At 44.2% G+C, this 15,044-nt stretch overlaps 1 protein-coding gene across 1 annotated transcript in view; it reads right to left on the bottom strand.

The window, feature by feature from the left end:
• LOC119975529 (centromere-associated protein E-like) overlaps nucleotides 1–14,510 on the bottom strand; it is a 249,117-nt gene extending 234,607 nt beyond the window's left edge. The window contains exons 1-2 of the mRNA XM_038815320.1: nucleotides 14,423–14,510; nucleotides 12,317–12,449 (exon numbers count right to left, since the gene is read on the bottom strand). Of these exons, the coding sequence (XP_038671248.1) occupies nucleotides 12,317–12,434 (118 nt within the window). The 5' untranslated portion in view covers nucleotides 12,435–12,449; nucleotides 14,423–14,510. The remainder of the gene's footprint in view (nucleotides 1–12,316; nucleotides 12,450–14,422) is intronic.
• Between the last annotated feature and the right edge of the window lie 534 nt (nucleotides 14,511–15,044).

The raw sequence follows: 15,044 nt of genomic DNA, 5'->3' as shown, positions 1-15,044 counted from the left end.
AAAATTAGATCGGCGTTTGTGTGCGGCGGAAAGAATGTGAGTATCCTAAACAGAGTACTTCAGAGAACGCGAACAAAGCGTGGCCTAGCACTCCCTAACCTGCAGTGATGGCAGAGGGAATAAACATTGAACATACAGAGCTGAAGGAGGCCATTCGCCCCATCGAATCTGCATTGGCCCACTTAATCCCTCACTTTCACCCTATACCCGTAACCCAATAACCCCTCCTAACCTTTTTGGTCACATCGAACCTAGGATCCAGGAGCTATGAAGCAAGTGTGCTATCCACTATGCTACCGTTCTGCCCTAGCAGGGGTAATAAAGGGGTAGTAAACGAGCTAGAAGGCGAATGGGTGCTTATGGAGCAGGCCTCCTGCACAGGGACCTACCTCCGGGCGATACCCACGACGTCTCTCCCATCACTACCTGATAAATATTCAACTAGACCATTGAGATAGCAACACTCCGGTCATGCACCTAAATGCGACAGCATTTCAGACTAACCTGCATGTCCGAAAAAATCCCCATCGGCAATAACTAGAGGTTCAAACCGGCGAATATTGACGCCACGTCTGAAACGTGGAGACAGGATCTGGGGACGTTGACAGTTCGGGAGCATTTTACTAATAGCACTCGACGAGCTGACAGAAAGAATGCAACTGACGGGGGAAACGAACACAGGTATTTACGAATAAAAAAAAATTACAAAGCGAAACAAGGACATACCCGCGTCCAACACACAATCACTCTGAGAGGATTATGTTAGTCGCGGACTACCATATTCTGTCTACCATGTTGAGGAACGTGCACAAGGTCATGAAGAGTGCGACTGCAAGAAAGGAAATGGAACTTTATTATCGGGAGCAATTCCACAGAAAAGCCATTAACTGTCATCAGTTCAATTTCGTAACAAGTTCAAAATTGGAACAGTAAGTGTGCCTGGCAGGGTTCATCTCGTCAAAGGGCAGTTGCTTACAAAGGGAATGGTGAGATTTGGTTCAGATATGTCTGGGCTGGCAGAACATATAGAATTGGGAAAATCAAAGGACACGCCAAACTTTATTCAGCAGAGTTGCACCTGTTCTCTGTGGAACAGCAAAATGGATACACAGGGATTTGTATGGAGCCCTAATCGAATACGATCCGGTCAGTGATGGTGTCATTGTTTACGCCTTATTGCAAAGCCGGAGCACATCAGTTTGATTGAAAACGAGTGACCAACATGAAAGCGGGGGAAGATGATGTTGTGCGTCTTCAACACAACACGCTGATGCCGATTAAACAAACTGCAAAGGAAAATAATTTTCGCATTATGATTAACGTCAATGTCAATGTTTCTGGGTGGGCTACAAATAGAATCCAGACAATGATTGACCGATTTGCTTAAGGACACGTGAATGAAAACGAGAGTGGGCTGGTTCTCTGTTGGCCAATCTCAAAACGCGATTGGTCAGATAATTGGTTCTGATGCCAAAACCACGGCGGGCGCCGGTTTGACGCCAATTCGCGATTCACTTCCACATCGACTGTGGCGCGAATGTGTTCCGGAATGCACATACAGCAAAGAGCCAACTCGACGGTAGAGCGCAGACTCTCCGATGACGATAGAATCGGCATTGGCGCTGCTGTCGCGTTGTTCAACCCCCTGCAAAGCGGCGTACTGTTTGAGTACAGCCAGCCAATTATCTACGGCCTCAGGCGATTGGGTCAGGCCCGCTCCACGGTGATCTGTCCCCGAGCGTACGAGTTCCCGATGGCATGGGAATCTCATGGTCTCACCCATCGTGAACATAGAGTGGCATTATCAGGTCTATGGCTGCCTATGTCCACGGCGGTGGCCTGCAGCCGCTGTGCTGTGCATCGTGGTAGATGCAGCACGCAAAACCGGCACGGAAAAATAGTTCCCCCTTCAGCCTGATAACGTGCGGTGGAACGTGCCCCCACAGTGCCTCCAGCCCCAAATTCTGCCATCCCTCCCCCGTATCGACCCTCCCCTTTGGACCGAGTCAGCAGCCGCCACACTGAGTTCCGGACAGATGACAGCACAGGTGTCTCACGCCGCCGGGAACTCCTCAGGAAATGATGCCGTCGATAATCGGGATGGTGTACTCCTCAAGTGTGCCACTTTTCAGGGGTCAGAGAATGCAAAAACTGTCGCGCTCCCGATATCGGTGTCAAAAACGATTCACCGAAGCATCGCTGAAAGCGATTTCGGCCTCGGGGAGTGGAGAATACAGCGCCTAGTCTCCCAAACGGGGAATCAAGCCCACCATTTTCATATTATTACCGGTTCCAACCCGGTATTCTCGGGGGCCTCCGCGATTTACCTATTCCGATCGGCCGAGTTCCTGATGGTGTGCTCACATGTGCTTTTATGAATCGTAAAACCGGCCTGGTGGCTGTTGAGGGGGCGAGAGGGCGTAAGGAAAGTGTCCAACATCGCCATACTTTGCTGACAGTTGTGCTGCGCGCCGGGGGCTTCTGCCAGGGCTGGGGGGAATAGCGGGGGGGGGGGACCTGGAGTTGGCTGTGGGTTCAAAGGACAAAGAAAAATACAGCACAGGAACAGGACCTTCGGCCCTCCGTGACTGTACCGTCAATGATGCCACCTTTGTCCAAAGCCATTAGCACTTCCTTGTGTCATATCCCTCTATACCATCTGATCCATGTACTTGTCGAGAAGCATTTTGAACGCCGTTATCCCTGGCAGCGCGTTCCAGACCCTCACCACTCTTTATTTAAAAAAACCGCCCTCGTGCATCTCCTCTAAACGTTGCCCCATGGACCTTAAATCTATGGCCCCTGGTGATTGACCCTTCCACCCTGGGAAAGAGTGCCTGCCCATCCACTCTTTCCGTGCTCCTCATAACCTTGTAGACCTTTATCAGGTCACCCCTCAACCGTCGTTGTAATGAAAACAGTCCGAGTCTATGCAGCCTCTCAGCAAAGCTAACATCCTCCAGACCCGGCAAAATCTTGGAAAACCTTCTCTTCACCTTTTCCAAAGCCACCACATCATTCTGGTAGGATGGCGAGCAGAATTGTGTGCAATATTCCTAGTGCGGCCTTACCAAGGTTCCATTGAACTGTATCATGACTTGCCAGTTTTATACTTAAAGAAGGCAAGCATTCCGTATCCTTTTTTGACTACCTTGTCCACTTGCGTTGCCACTTACAAAGATCTGCGGACCTGCACAGATCTCTCTGACATTCTATGTTCGGAAGGGTTTTGTTATTTATGGTTTATATCCCCTCTGTGTTGCACCCACCAAAATGCAACCAGAGCCATGTTGTTGGCTGCTCATTCCTCCTCCTCGAGGTCCCCACCTCCTTCAAGAAGACCACCATAATACCTGGAACCAAAGAAGAACAAAGTAGACTGCCTCAATGACAGCCGTCTGGTGGTCGTGGCTACTGTTATCAAAAAATGCTTCGAGCGGCTAGTCATGAGTCGGATCGACGCCAGCCTCCCTAATGGTCTCGATCCATTGCAGTATGCTCTCTGATTGATTTCTTTCGTCGTTCTTTTGGTATTAATTTTACTTGTCTTTGCTGACCTTTGACGTTCCCCTGATCCTTAGATTACCTCTGACAAAATAGGGCCAGAGAAGATTTGTCAAACGACAAGTTCGAACGATTATGCTGGATGCACCAAACTAAATGTTCGGATTTAGACAGCCAATCAGCTGGAAAGTATCGATATTTGCTTCGATTTTCTTTCTCTGCTTCAATCCAAGATGATGCGAAGAATAAAACTTTATTTGAATTGTTACAAACGTTGAAAATCAGAAATTGAAAGAAACCTGCGAGTATTTTAAGAGAAAAGAGATAGATGGCATGTGCGATGAATTCTCAAAAGAGAATTTGACAACTTTCCAATCAGTTCGATCAACCAAATACACTTTTCAGCTTCGGATGCATTGATTTCGATCATTTCCTGGCAGGGAACTGATGCTTCTTGGCGCCAAGTTCTGAATACCTGCATACGAATCAAAGTGAGGGGAACATCAAAGGCCAAGTTGATCCAGAGACTCTTCACTCTGAGCAGAGGTGCAACGAACAAACTATCAGCTAGCCAACCAGAGGCCCAACGATAAACCATCATATATAGATATTGGGATGAGAATCGCTAGTGAACAGCATATTGAATATGTGTGAACATACAGACATACGATGAAGGAGCAGAGTAGGCCATTTAGCCCCTCGGGCTTGCTCCGCCAATTGATGCGAGTGTGACCGTTCTCATCGTATGGCAAATCTACGTTCAGCCGACTCCCAATAAACTATCATCCCCTTCCTTACCAAGACATTTTCCACCTGTGCCTTAAGATGTTTCTTACATCACCTCTTCAGGCAGAGCATTGCAATTATTCACGACACTCTGTGAGAGAAAATCATCGCTCCATTTAAGTTTCAAATTGGTGAGCCCTTATTTTCAACAGGAACACCTGTTTTTAAGTTCTGCCACAAGAGGAAACATCTTCTTCGCATCCACCATGTCAAGATCACTCGGGATCTTAACGGTTTCGATAAAATCACTCTTATTCTTAAAGACCCAACGAACACATAACCAACTTGCCCAACCTTTCCTTATTAGGCAGCCTATCATTTCCAAATTTTCGCCTGCAAACCGTAACTGAACAGCTTCTGACACACTGACGTTCTATCTTAAAAATAAGGCCACAATTGGATACAGGGCATCACTTGCGGTCGAACCATTGCTCTGCAAAACAGAAACATAATCTCACTACCTTTGTATTAAATTTCGCTCGTAGCAAATAAATCCGTTCCTGATTATCTTCTGTCCAGGCCAACGACACAAACCCACGACGACTGTGGCAGGGCTTACACAAGATTACAGGCCAGGTGGAATATCTGGAGTGGAAGATCGCTCCCCGATGAACTGGACAAGTACGATGCCCGCTTTCAGCAGTCAGCCAATGCATCAGTGCCACTCGCCCGAACAGCAATGGACACACACAGACCAACTATTACAGCTTCAGAGGTAAAAGCTGCCTTCTTGAAAGTGAATCCACGGAAAATGACGGCCCCCGACAGAGCCCCTGGGCGAGCACTCAGCCTGCAAAGACCAGCTGGCGAGCGTATTCGCTGACATCAACTCCTCATTCCTCCTCCTCGAGGTCCCCACCTCCTTTAAGAAGACCACCATAATACCTGGAACCAAAGAAGAACAAAGTAGACTGCCTCAATGACAGTCGTCTGGTGGTCGTGGCTACTGTTATCAAAAAATGCCTCGAGCGGCTAGTCATGAGACGGATCGACGCCAGCCTCCCCAATGGTCTCGATCCATTGCAGTTCGTCTATCACCGCAAATGGCCCACAGCAGAATCTATCTCAACACTAGATCACATCGACAACAAGGACTACTACATGAGACTGATGTTCATAGACTACTGCCACACCATCAACACCATTATCCCAACAAGTCTTATAACCAAACTCTGTAATCTTGGACTTCACCCCGCCCTTCGCCGCTGTATCTTTGACTTCCTCACCAACAGACCACAATTTGTCAGGGTATGTAACAGCACCACCTCCACAATATTCGCCAACACCCAGGCACCACAAGGATGTGTGGTCAGTCCTCTACTGTACTCCCTATACACACATGACTGTGTGGCAAGATTTAACTCCTACTCAATCTATAAGTTTGCGGACGATACGCTGGTGGTGGGTCACATCTCAAAAAACGACGTATCAGCTTTCGGAAGGGAGGAAAATCACTTGGGTGCATGGTGTATCAAACATAACCTCTCCAGAAATGTAGGAAAGACCAAGGAACGGATCATCGACTTCAGGAAGCGTAGCACGCCACCTCTCCACCCCGTCTGCGTCAATGGCCCCGAAGTGGAGACGTTCGATAGCTTTTTGTTCCTGGGTGTCACCATCGCCAAAAGTCTGTCCTGGTCCACTCACGTTGATGCAACAGTCAAGAAAGCATAACAACGTTTCTACTTCCTACGGACGCTAAAGAAATTCGATTTGACTGCATCGACTCTAGCAAACTTTTACAAATGTGCTATAGAGAGCAACGGCTCGGTCCAAGATCCCCAAAAATTGCCAGAGTGTGGTGAACGTATCCCAATGCATCTCACAAGCTTTCCACCCTCCCATTTATTCTGAGTATACATTCCGCTGCCACAGGAAAGCACACAGCATTATTAGAGACCCCTCCCACCAAGGCTTTGCCTTCGTCCAGACGCTTCCATCAGGCAGAACAGACAGAAGTTTGAAGACGCTCACATCCCGATACAGGAACAGCTTCTTCCCTACAACTAATTGACTCCTCAACAACTCTCCCTCGGACTGATCTGTTCCCTGTTCAGACACTATTCACGGCGTCCGATGCTTCACTCGCTCACGTATTTTCTTTGTTTGGCTTCTTGTTCCGCACTGTAACCAAAATCACTGCTTGTCGATGTACCATTTGTCAATGTATTCTGTCTATTATTGTTTTTTTTGTGTTCTATGTACGTACTCTGTACGTTCCCTTGGCCACAGAAAAATACTTTTCAATGAACATTGGAACATGTGACAAAAAATCAAATCAAATCAAATCCCTGCATCTGATATATTCAGATTTACTCGCTAAAATATCCAGATCCATCTCAGAGCTCTGAAATCTCTCACCATTTAGATAATTTGCTTATTTTTTATTCTTCCTGCGAACATAGACACTTTCATATTTTGCAGCCTCATGGCCCATTTGCCAGAGTTTCGCCAACTCACAAATCCTATTTAAATATTTGCGCAGCCTCCTTATACGTTTTCACAACTTACTTTCCTACTTCCAAGCCATTATGTGAATTGTAAGTAGTTTATTTCTCTGCACTGATTCCTGTGGCACATTACTCGATATATTTAGCCAACCTAAAAAAAAAACACATCGACCTCTCATTTCTGCTTCCTATTAGCCAGCGAATATTCCTCCCATGCCAATATGTTACCCACTAAACCATGAACGTTTATCTTCCGCAATAACCTGTAATGTGCTGCTTTCACAAATGCCTTCTGGAAATCTAAGTGTTGTTTACTTTTCAGATTTTCCCTTGATCCAATGCATAAGTTATTCCAGCAATTAATTCATATTGATTTAACATGATTTCCAGTTCGCAAAACCATATTGACTTTGGAGTTATTGCCCCGAACCTATCCATGCGCCTTCCTATAACACATGGTTATTGTTTAATAATAGCAGCCTTGTGCTGTGAATCTGCCGACTGCCCACAAGGTTGGACTCTACATTTGCCGTGTTTCAGGAAAAAGGTGAGCTGAATTAGTGAACAAATTATCAAATAATGTCTTTCATCGACTATAATCAGAACATGATTCTCAGTACCCTTATGGATGGGCCCGCATAAACTACGAAAATTAATATCGCCAATGAACAAGCTTGATTTCGATATGCAAGAGGGACCAAATGTCTAGACACTAAAAATAGCATCATAACATGCAAAGTTACAAAAATCGGCAGCCAATATACCAGTGCTACGTTCATTTCGAGACTGCATTCTATTCGGTCTCACAAGAGAAGCACTGACTGACAAGTTTAGACAACGGGTACTCACTACATTGAATCGCCTCATTAGCTCAGCGGTATCATGAGCAACAATGTTAATTCCAGTCCTAGTTGCTGGAAGCCCCTCCGAATGGTTCACCATTAAAATCATGACAGTTGACGCCTTTCCTCTTCGTGAGGAATTGATATCAAGGAAATTGTGATCTGAATTGATATCAGGAAAGCGAATCTATTCTATACAATTTGTGGGAATAGGAGGGAAGGATGATCAAAGATGGCATGGATGGATAACATCGGAACGCCGTCAGTCATCTCTATGACACAGTTAGTGAGGGAAGCGGAGAATTGCGATTGGTGGAGAAAAGTATTCATCGTGGATCTAACACTCGGTCTGAGTGTGGAGGGAAGAAAAGACAATACACAGAAAACAAATTGCCGAATTTCATCTGGAAGATGAATTCATAGAAGGCTTCCTTGGCAGGTTCCTGGCGCAATTTATTATTGAACAAACGAAGGGTAGAACGATTTCGGATAAATATTGTACAATGAGGCAGTGCCACAAAGATAACGGAGTGGATAATAACAATGATTAACATAAAATAATCATGGAGAACCTAATATATTGGAGAACAGAATGAGATTAAAATCGCAAATTATCGGCGACTACTTCCCGACATCCTCGACTCTGAAGAATAACCTGCAGAGACTGGGTCTCTATTTCTTAATATTCCAATATTCGTCGGTTCTTGAATAGTCCTGGCATATTGGATTGGTTTGTTATTCAAGAAAACGCAAGATGAAACAAGGAATCAAATGCCAGTTAGCATGATAACAGTAATTCGGAAAATTGTGCAGTTTAGTAATTAGGAAGTATTTTCAATTCATTTAGAAGATAATATTATCATCGTTTTACTGAACACAAGAGGTATTCGTCAAATATCAAATTTGTGGTCAGTAGATGGCAAACAAATACACCACAGTAATATGCTTGGATTTCGACAAGGCAGGGAAAACATGACGCACAAAAGGTTAATGCACAAGATAAGGAAGCATGAAGGGAATTACGTGGGAGGGTTTGTTTTATTGGATGCATATATTGACAGTTGGGCTGTTGTTTGGGGTGGTGGGAGGATGGGATCGTTGTTATTGTTAAGGGGATTGATTTTATATTTGTTACCGTTTACTGTTTGTGGGTGGGGTGTAGATTGTGGAGGAAAATGTGAAAATGGAGAATAAAAACATCTATTAAAAAAATAGTAGAACGCAGAGTTCATATTAAGTAGAAATTCTCAAGTTCAATGGTTTGACCGGTGGGATAGCGCAAGGAAATTGCTGGCTCCTCAGTCATTTACAAACTATGTTACTCACGTTTTGTTTGGAAGATAACGTACACGTTTGTATTTTTTGTAAGGTACTTTGTGTACAAAAATGAGGAAACGTGCTAGAATTGTACTGGTCTTTCAAAGGACCATACCTAGAGTACTTCGCACAGTTTTGGTTTCTGTATATAAAGATGAATATGTTGGCATTGGAGGTGGGAGAGTTAAGATTCACAATATTACGATCCGTGACGATAAAGGTGTCTTCGTGAAAGGCTGTGTGAATTAGGATTAAATTCTCGGGAGTTGAGAAGAATTAAAGCTAACAGAAACGTATCTTCACATAGACACACACTGGCAGACGACGCACACACATACACACACAGGCAGACAACGGACACACACACATAAAAACAGCCCTTTTTTCGATAGTGGGGAAATGATGAAAGTATTCACAATATCAGTATTAGTTAGATGGCCACAAAGTTCTGGCGCTTAATTCGAACTCAGAACTTTTGGTATGTACGTAGCGGCTCTACCATTATGCCACAACATCTGATGGCATGATAGATACTTAAATTGCAACATTTATAATTCTCATGGGGTTCGCATTTGGTTGGTTAGTCGAGGTGGAGAATTGATTGCAAAACGGAGCATCTGATGATCATAGACCAATGCAATTTCTGCAGCAGAAGGCGGTTAATCGAGTTTGCATCTACACTCTGAAAGAGAATTCCACAAAGGTCCACCACCCAGGGCTATTCCTGCAACTCCTCGCAACCTACACAACCTTAAACACCAAGGGACAGGTTAGCACGGCCAATCCATGGCCAAACTGCAGATTTTGTCCCGTGGTAGGAAATATGAGTAGCCAGAAGAAACTCATGCATACATGGGAGACAAGTGCACGCTCCGCCCTGACAGTCCCCGAAGGTCGACATTTAACTCTCTGTAAGGCAGCAGTGCTAACCATGGTGCCGCCATGCCACTAATTACTTGAGATTGAAATCAGGAAACATATATTCATTGATTGCGCTGTGAATCTTTGAATTCTCAACTCCAGATCATAGATAATAGAATCAGAATTTACAGTGCAGAAGGACGCCCGTCGACCCATCGAGTCCGGTGTCTAATTACATATCACAGAATCAGTGCAACACCCCTTACTGTTTGTAGCATATTTAAACGAAGAAAGAAAACAATGGTTTGTGTGGAGTGGTGGTGAGGGCAGGTGGGTGATAAGTAAGTTTGCAGATGACATGAATATTATCCGGATGTTTGACAGTGCAGAAGAAGGTCTCAGGTTACAAGAGGATACAGATGGATCGGTCAGAGAAGTGGCAGATGAAATTTAACTCTGAAAAGTATGAGGTAATCCACTTTGGAAGGGGTACCAGGACAGTTATATATAGCACAGGGTAGAGATCGTTCAAATGATATAGAGTGTGCGGAACGGGATTCGGCAATGCTTTTGGATGATCATAATGAATGGTGGAGCATCATTGAAGGCATTATTGAAGGGCTGAATGGCCTCATCCTGCTCCTATTTTCTATGTTTCTTTGCAAGGGACTACGTAATGAACGGCAGGATACCAGGATGAGTATCAGGATCCCTGAAGGCGGTCGGTTTATATGATAGTGTGGACGGCATATGGGACACTCGCCTTTCTCCATCGTTGTAAAGATTAGAAGAGCAGGGACGTCAGGCTGGACCTCAACAGGTCTTTAGTTAGTACACTGCTGGAGTCCTGGGTTCAGCTCTGGTCACCGCACAATTGGAAGGATGTGGTTGCAAGAGAGAGATGGTGCAAGTTCATTCACCAGGTCGTTGCATTGATTGGAGCATTTTAGCTTGGTTGAGAAGCTGAAAAGGTCCTCGTTGGTTTCTTTGGAATAGAGCAGACTGAGAGAGGATTTGGGCGCAGAACAGTATGGTGGGCATGGACAGGGTTGGTAGTCAGCAGCTGCTGGCATTAATTGAAGCTTCGATAAAAATGGGGGCGTGATTTTAATGTGAAAGGCATGAGAATTGAAGGAGAGTTTAGGGAAACATAATTCACCGCGAGGGTGGTGGGGACATGGAGTGCACTGGCTGGGAGAGTATTTGACGTTGGAAACGTCGCACTACTTTAAAAGTATTAGGATAAGCACTTGAAATGTCATAACAGTCAATGTTTGGACCAAGTACTGGAAAGCAGTATGAGTGCAGATTAGAGCTGTTTTTTGTCATCCTGTCTGTTCAGGTTTGATCGGCCGAATAGCCTGTTATACATGAAAAATATTGTATTATTCTATGATCTAATGCCGATAGATACTGTCTTCCAAATGAATGCAAAGTTCAATCAGAACCAGACAATATTTTAGCATGTATCTTTCTCGCAGACCACTAGTAATTGATTGCAGCGCACGGATGGCAAAAACATTATGGCTCAGTGATATCTTCAGATTCATGCCAATTCGTGAAACTGTGTTGTGCATGATAAAATTGGATGCTGACGGACGCTCAAGAAATGAGTTGGCTCAACAGCACGGTGGCGCAGTGGGTTAGCACTGCTGTCTCACGGCGCCGAGGTCCCAGGTTCGATCCCCGGCTCTGGGTCACTGTCCTTGTGGAGTTTGCACATTCTCCCCCTGTCTGCGGGGGTTTCGCCCCCCACAACCCAAAGATGTGCAGGGTAGGTGGATTGGACACGCTAAATTGCCCCTTCATTGGAAAGAGTTAATTGGGTACTCTAAATTTAAATTGGCTGTTCCCGATAGTGCTGAATCAGAGAGAAAGCGAGTGACCCTCAGGGTCACGCTGATTTCAGACAATGGATTTCCCCCAGGGCTCGAGAAAAATGAAACAGAAAGTTTAAAGGGCAGCAGGGTAGCATGGTGGTTAGCATAAATGCTTCACAGCTCCAGGGTCCCAGGTTCGATTCCTGGCTGGGTCACTGTCTGTGTGGAGTCTGCACGTCCTCCCCCTGTGTGCGTGGGTTTCCTCCGGGTGCTCCGGTTTCCTCCCACAGTCCAAAGATGTGCGGGTTAGGTGGATTGGCCATGCTAAATTGCCCGTAGTGTCCTAATAAAAAAGTAAGGTTAAGGGGGGGGTTGTTGGGTTACGGGTATAGTGTGGATACATGGGTTTGAGTAGGGTGATCATGGCTCGGCACAACATTGAGGGCCGAAGGGCCTGTTCTGTGCTGTACTGTTCTATGTTCTAAGTCGTTTGTTACACAGTCAACCAAAATTTACTGTTCAAAGAGAGAGACACCATGACCCTAGGTCCGCTACTCTGCATTTTATGTCATTAAAATTAATCCTCTCATGGATAATCATTCCAGAACAGATTGGGTTATCAATAATTCCCAATGCCAATTTTAATCTTGACAGCAAGCTAGAAATGTACTCCTTGCAGATTGTCTCTGCCTCTCACTTTCCTAGTGCTGTTGTTTTATTTTCTGAATGCAATTACCTTTTGTATTGAAGGATTTGACCTTTGCTTCATCTTCACCCTCAGGTGCTTGGATAGAATTGCTTTCATCACTCGGTTCAGTGCCAATGTTGATGTATTCGTCAGCTGGTGCCGCCATTTCGAAATGTAAAAACTGTGGAAAACAAAGGCAAAATATTTTTTTTAGGTTTTTACATGATCTGTTGGTTGGAATTCCTCTTCTGCTCAACGTCTTGTAATTTATTGAATTGGCATTAAAATCACAGGTGTTTTTGTTGATAACGTCAAGTTCATCATGTTATATCAAATCCCTTTATGCAGTTTTACGACAATGTTAATTTTGAGCAATTCAAACGTGAAAATTAGAAAAAACAGTCACCCCTCCACCTTTGCTGTTGTAACGGCAATTTTGAACATACTGTTCTCGAGAAACTGACATCAATCCTGTGATTCCTTTATCATATGATCTACAGTGCAGAAGGAGGCCATTCGGCATATCGGGTCTGCACTATCTCTTGGAAAGAGCACCCGACCCAAACCCACACCTCGTAACCCTGTAACCCCACCTAATCTAAGGGCAATTTATCCACGTATCCCAGTAACCACACCTAACCTAAGGGCAATTTAGCACGGCCAATTCACCTAACATGCACGTCTTTGGCCTGCGGGAAGAAATCGGAAGAAACCCACACAGGCACAGGGAGAACTTGCAAACTCCACACAGACAGTGAGCCAAGCCGGGAATGGAAACTGGGGTTCTGCGCTAACCACTGTGCTACGTGCCGCCCGAGATAGATATATGTTATCAGAAACTGAGGATATGCATTTGTTGGCTGAAGGTAATTTCGGCATAGTCGCTTGTTTTCTTTCCTCATGCAGGATCGAGAAAGCAAAATCGTTTGGTATTTTTAATGAATGGCAGAGGTAACTTGTTTTGCAGATAATATTAATCAAGTTAGTTAATTCCATTCCATTGGAGACGATTAATTTTTGATGATGGAGGATATGTATGACAAATGGCAATATGTAGATCGTTTTCAAATCGGTTCTTTTCCATAACTATAAGGGAAATGGACTCAGTTTTTTCACAGCTTTCTTTGTTTGAATTCAATGAGTTTGCGAACTTAATTTCGATTTCCGACAATATTTTAAACAGCTGACACCCGATCAACCAGCTGATGTGCTCCCTACAGAAGCAAAGTACTGCGGATGTTGACAATCTGAAATAAAGACAAGAAGTGCTCGTAAACCTAAGCAGGTTTTTCAGCAGCTCTGGAGAGAGAAAGAAAGTTAACTTTTCGAGTCTGCATGGGTCTTCTTCAGAGAAAAATACGGGTATGTGCAGAAGCGTCATTTGGACTCGTTAACCTTGTTTCTCTTTTCACAGATATGACCAGACCTGTTGAGTTTTGCAGAGCCTTCTTTTGATATATACTACATATGACAGTTTGGTTTTGCATGAAGTCAGTAACATAGATTCCAAAAGGTAATTCCGAAGAGCTGAAGTTCGCTCACAATTGTAATATCCAATCAAACAAAGTAAAAATAATCCCGACATCATACTCAATATAAATGTTGAATGTGTTTTTGCGGTATGCGAATGATATCGCTTTTATAATCTGTTATGAATAAAACAACAATCCGATATGCATGTCTCCCAAGTTTATTAACTGTATTCACAGTTTTCGGTTATTATTTATTTTAAGCCTTAATTAATAGTAGCATTGAATCAAATTTAATCAAAGTAAATGCACCCTGATTTCAGATTTTTAGTTTTATGCATACCCTGTTTTCCGATTAGTACCGTTTGCTCTATTTGCAATAATACAAATGAATTAGACCAGACGAGCAAACGTGACTGAATCTACTAGCAGCAGTTGATCCTAAATCCTGAGTATTGGAAACACAATTTCACCGACGATGAATTCATGGCGATAGAAAAGATATCAGGCTACATCGTACAGACATTTTGATATCTGGGCTTGTCAAAATTGATGTAAAGGACACATTTCACATTATACTATATTTAAGACTGTCATTTATAGCCTTTACGTTTACGAAAATATTCTTCAAAAACATTCAGGAAAAGACCCGTGTATTTCCAAAGTACTTCAGATAAAATATTACCTGTCCGTTTCTCTCAGAAGTTTACTTTGAAATGGCTGAAATAAAAAAATGAGTTATCTCGGGTGGTTCAGCAAATTATTACTTTGTGGTGCACAACATTTCTAAACGTGCAATGCAAGCGGATTGGTTCTTTCCGGAAGGAAGATCTTGATTGTATCAAGTTACATGTGATAACATATCTGGTCACGGTGTTGCAATTGTCCCAAAAAATGCTGGCACATTTTGTCCTCCTTTATCGATTCGAAAATACCTTCGTGGTAGTTTTACTATCGGAGGAATTTAATTCATAGAATCGATAGAGTGCATAAGGAGGCCAGTCGGCCCCTCGAGTCTGCACCCACCCTCCGAAGGAGAGCCCTTCCAAGACACACACGTCCACCCTAATCCAGTAACCCTACGGACAGTTTGAACACGAAGAGGCCATTCGGTATGGCCAATCCAACTCCACGAACTCATTCTAGACTCAGGGAGAAACCGGTGCACCTGAAGGAAACCCGCGAAGAACGTGCAAACACCAGATAGTTATGACCGGAATTGAACCCGGGCCCTGACCCTGTGAGGCAGCAGTGCTAACCCCCAGCCGCTGAGCCGACCTTTTCGTACTCCCCAACATGTGCTAATA

Source organism: Scyliorhinus canicula, chromosome 13 (genome assembly GCF_902713615.1).
Source record: "Scyliorhinus canicula chromosome 13, sScyCan1.1, whole genome shotgun sequence".
NCBI classification, from domain to species: domain Eukaryota; kingdom Metazoa; phylum Chordata; class Chondrichthyes; order Carcharhiniformes; family Scyliorhinidae; genus Scyliorhinus; species Scyliorhinus canicula.
The sequence above is the reverse complement of the archived record's forward strand: the minus strand, read 5'-3'. Positions and strand labels throughout refer to the sequence as shown.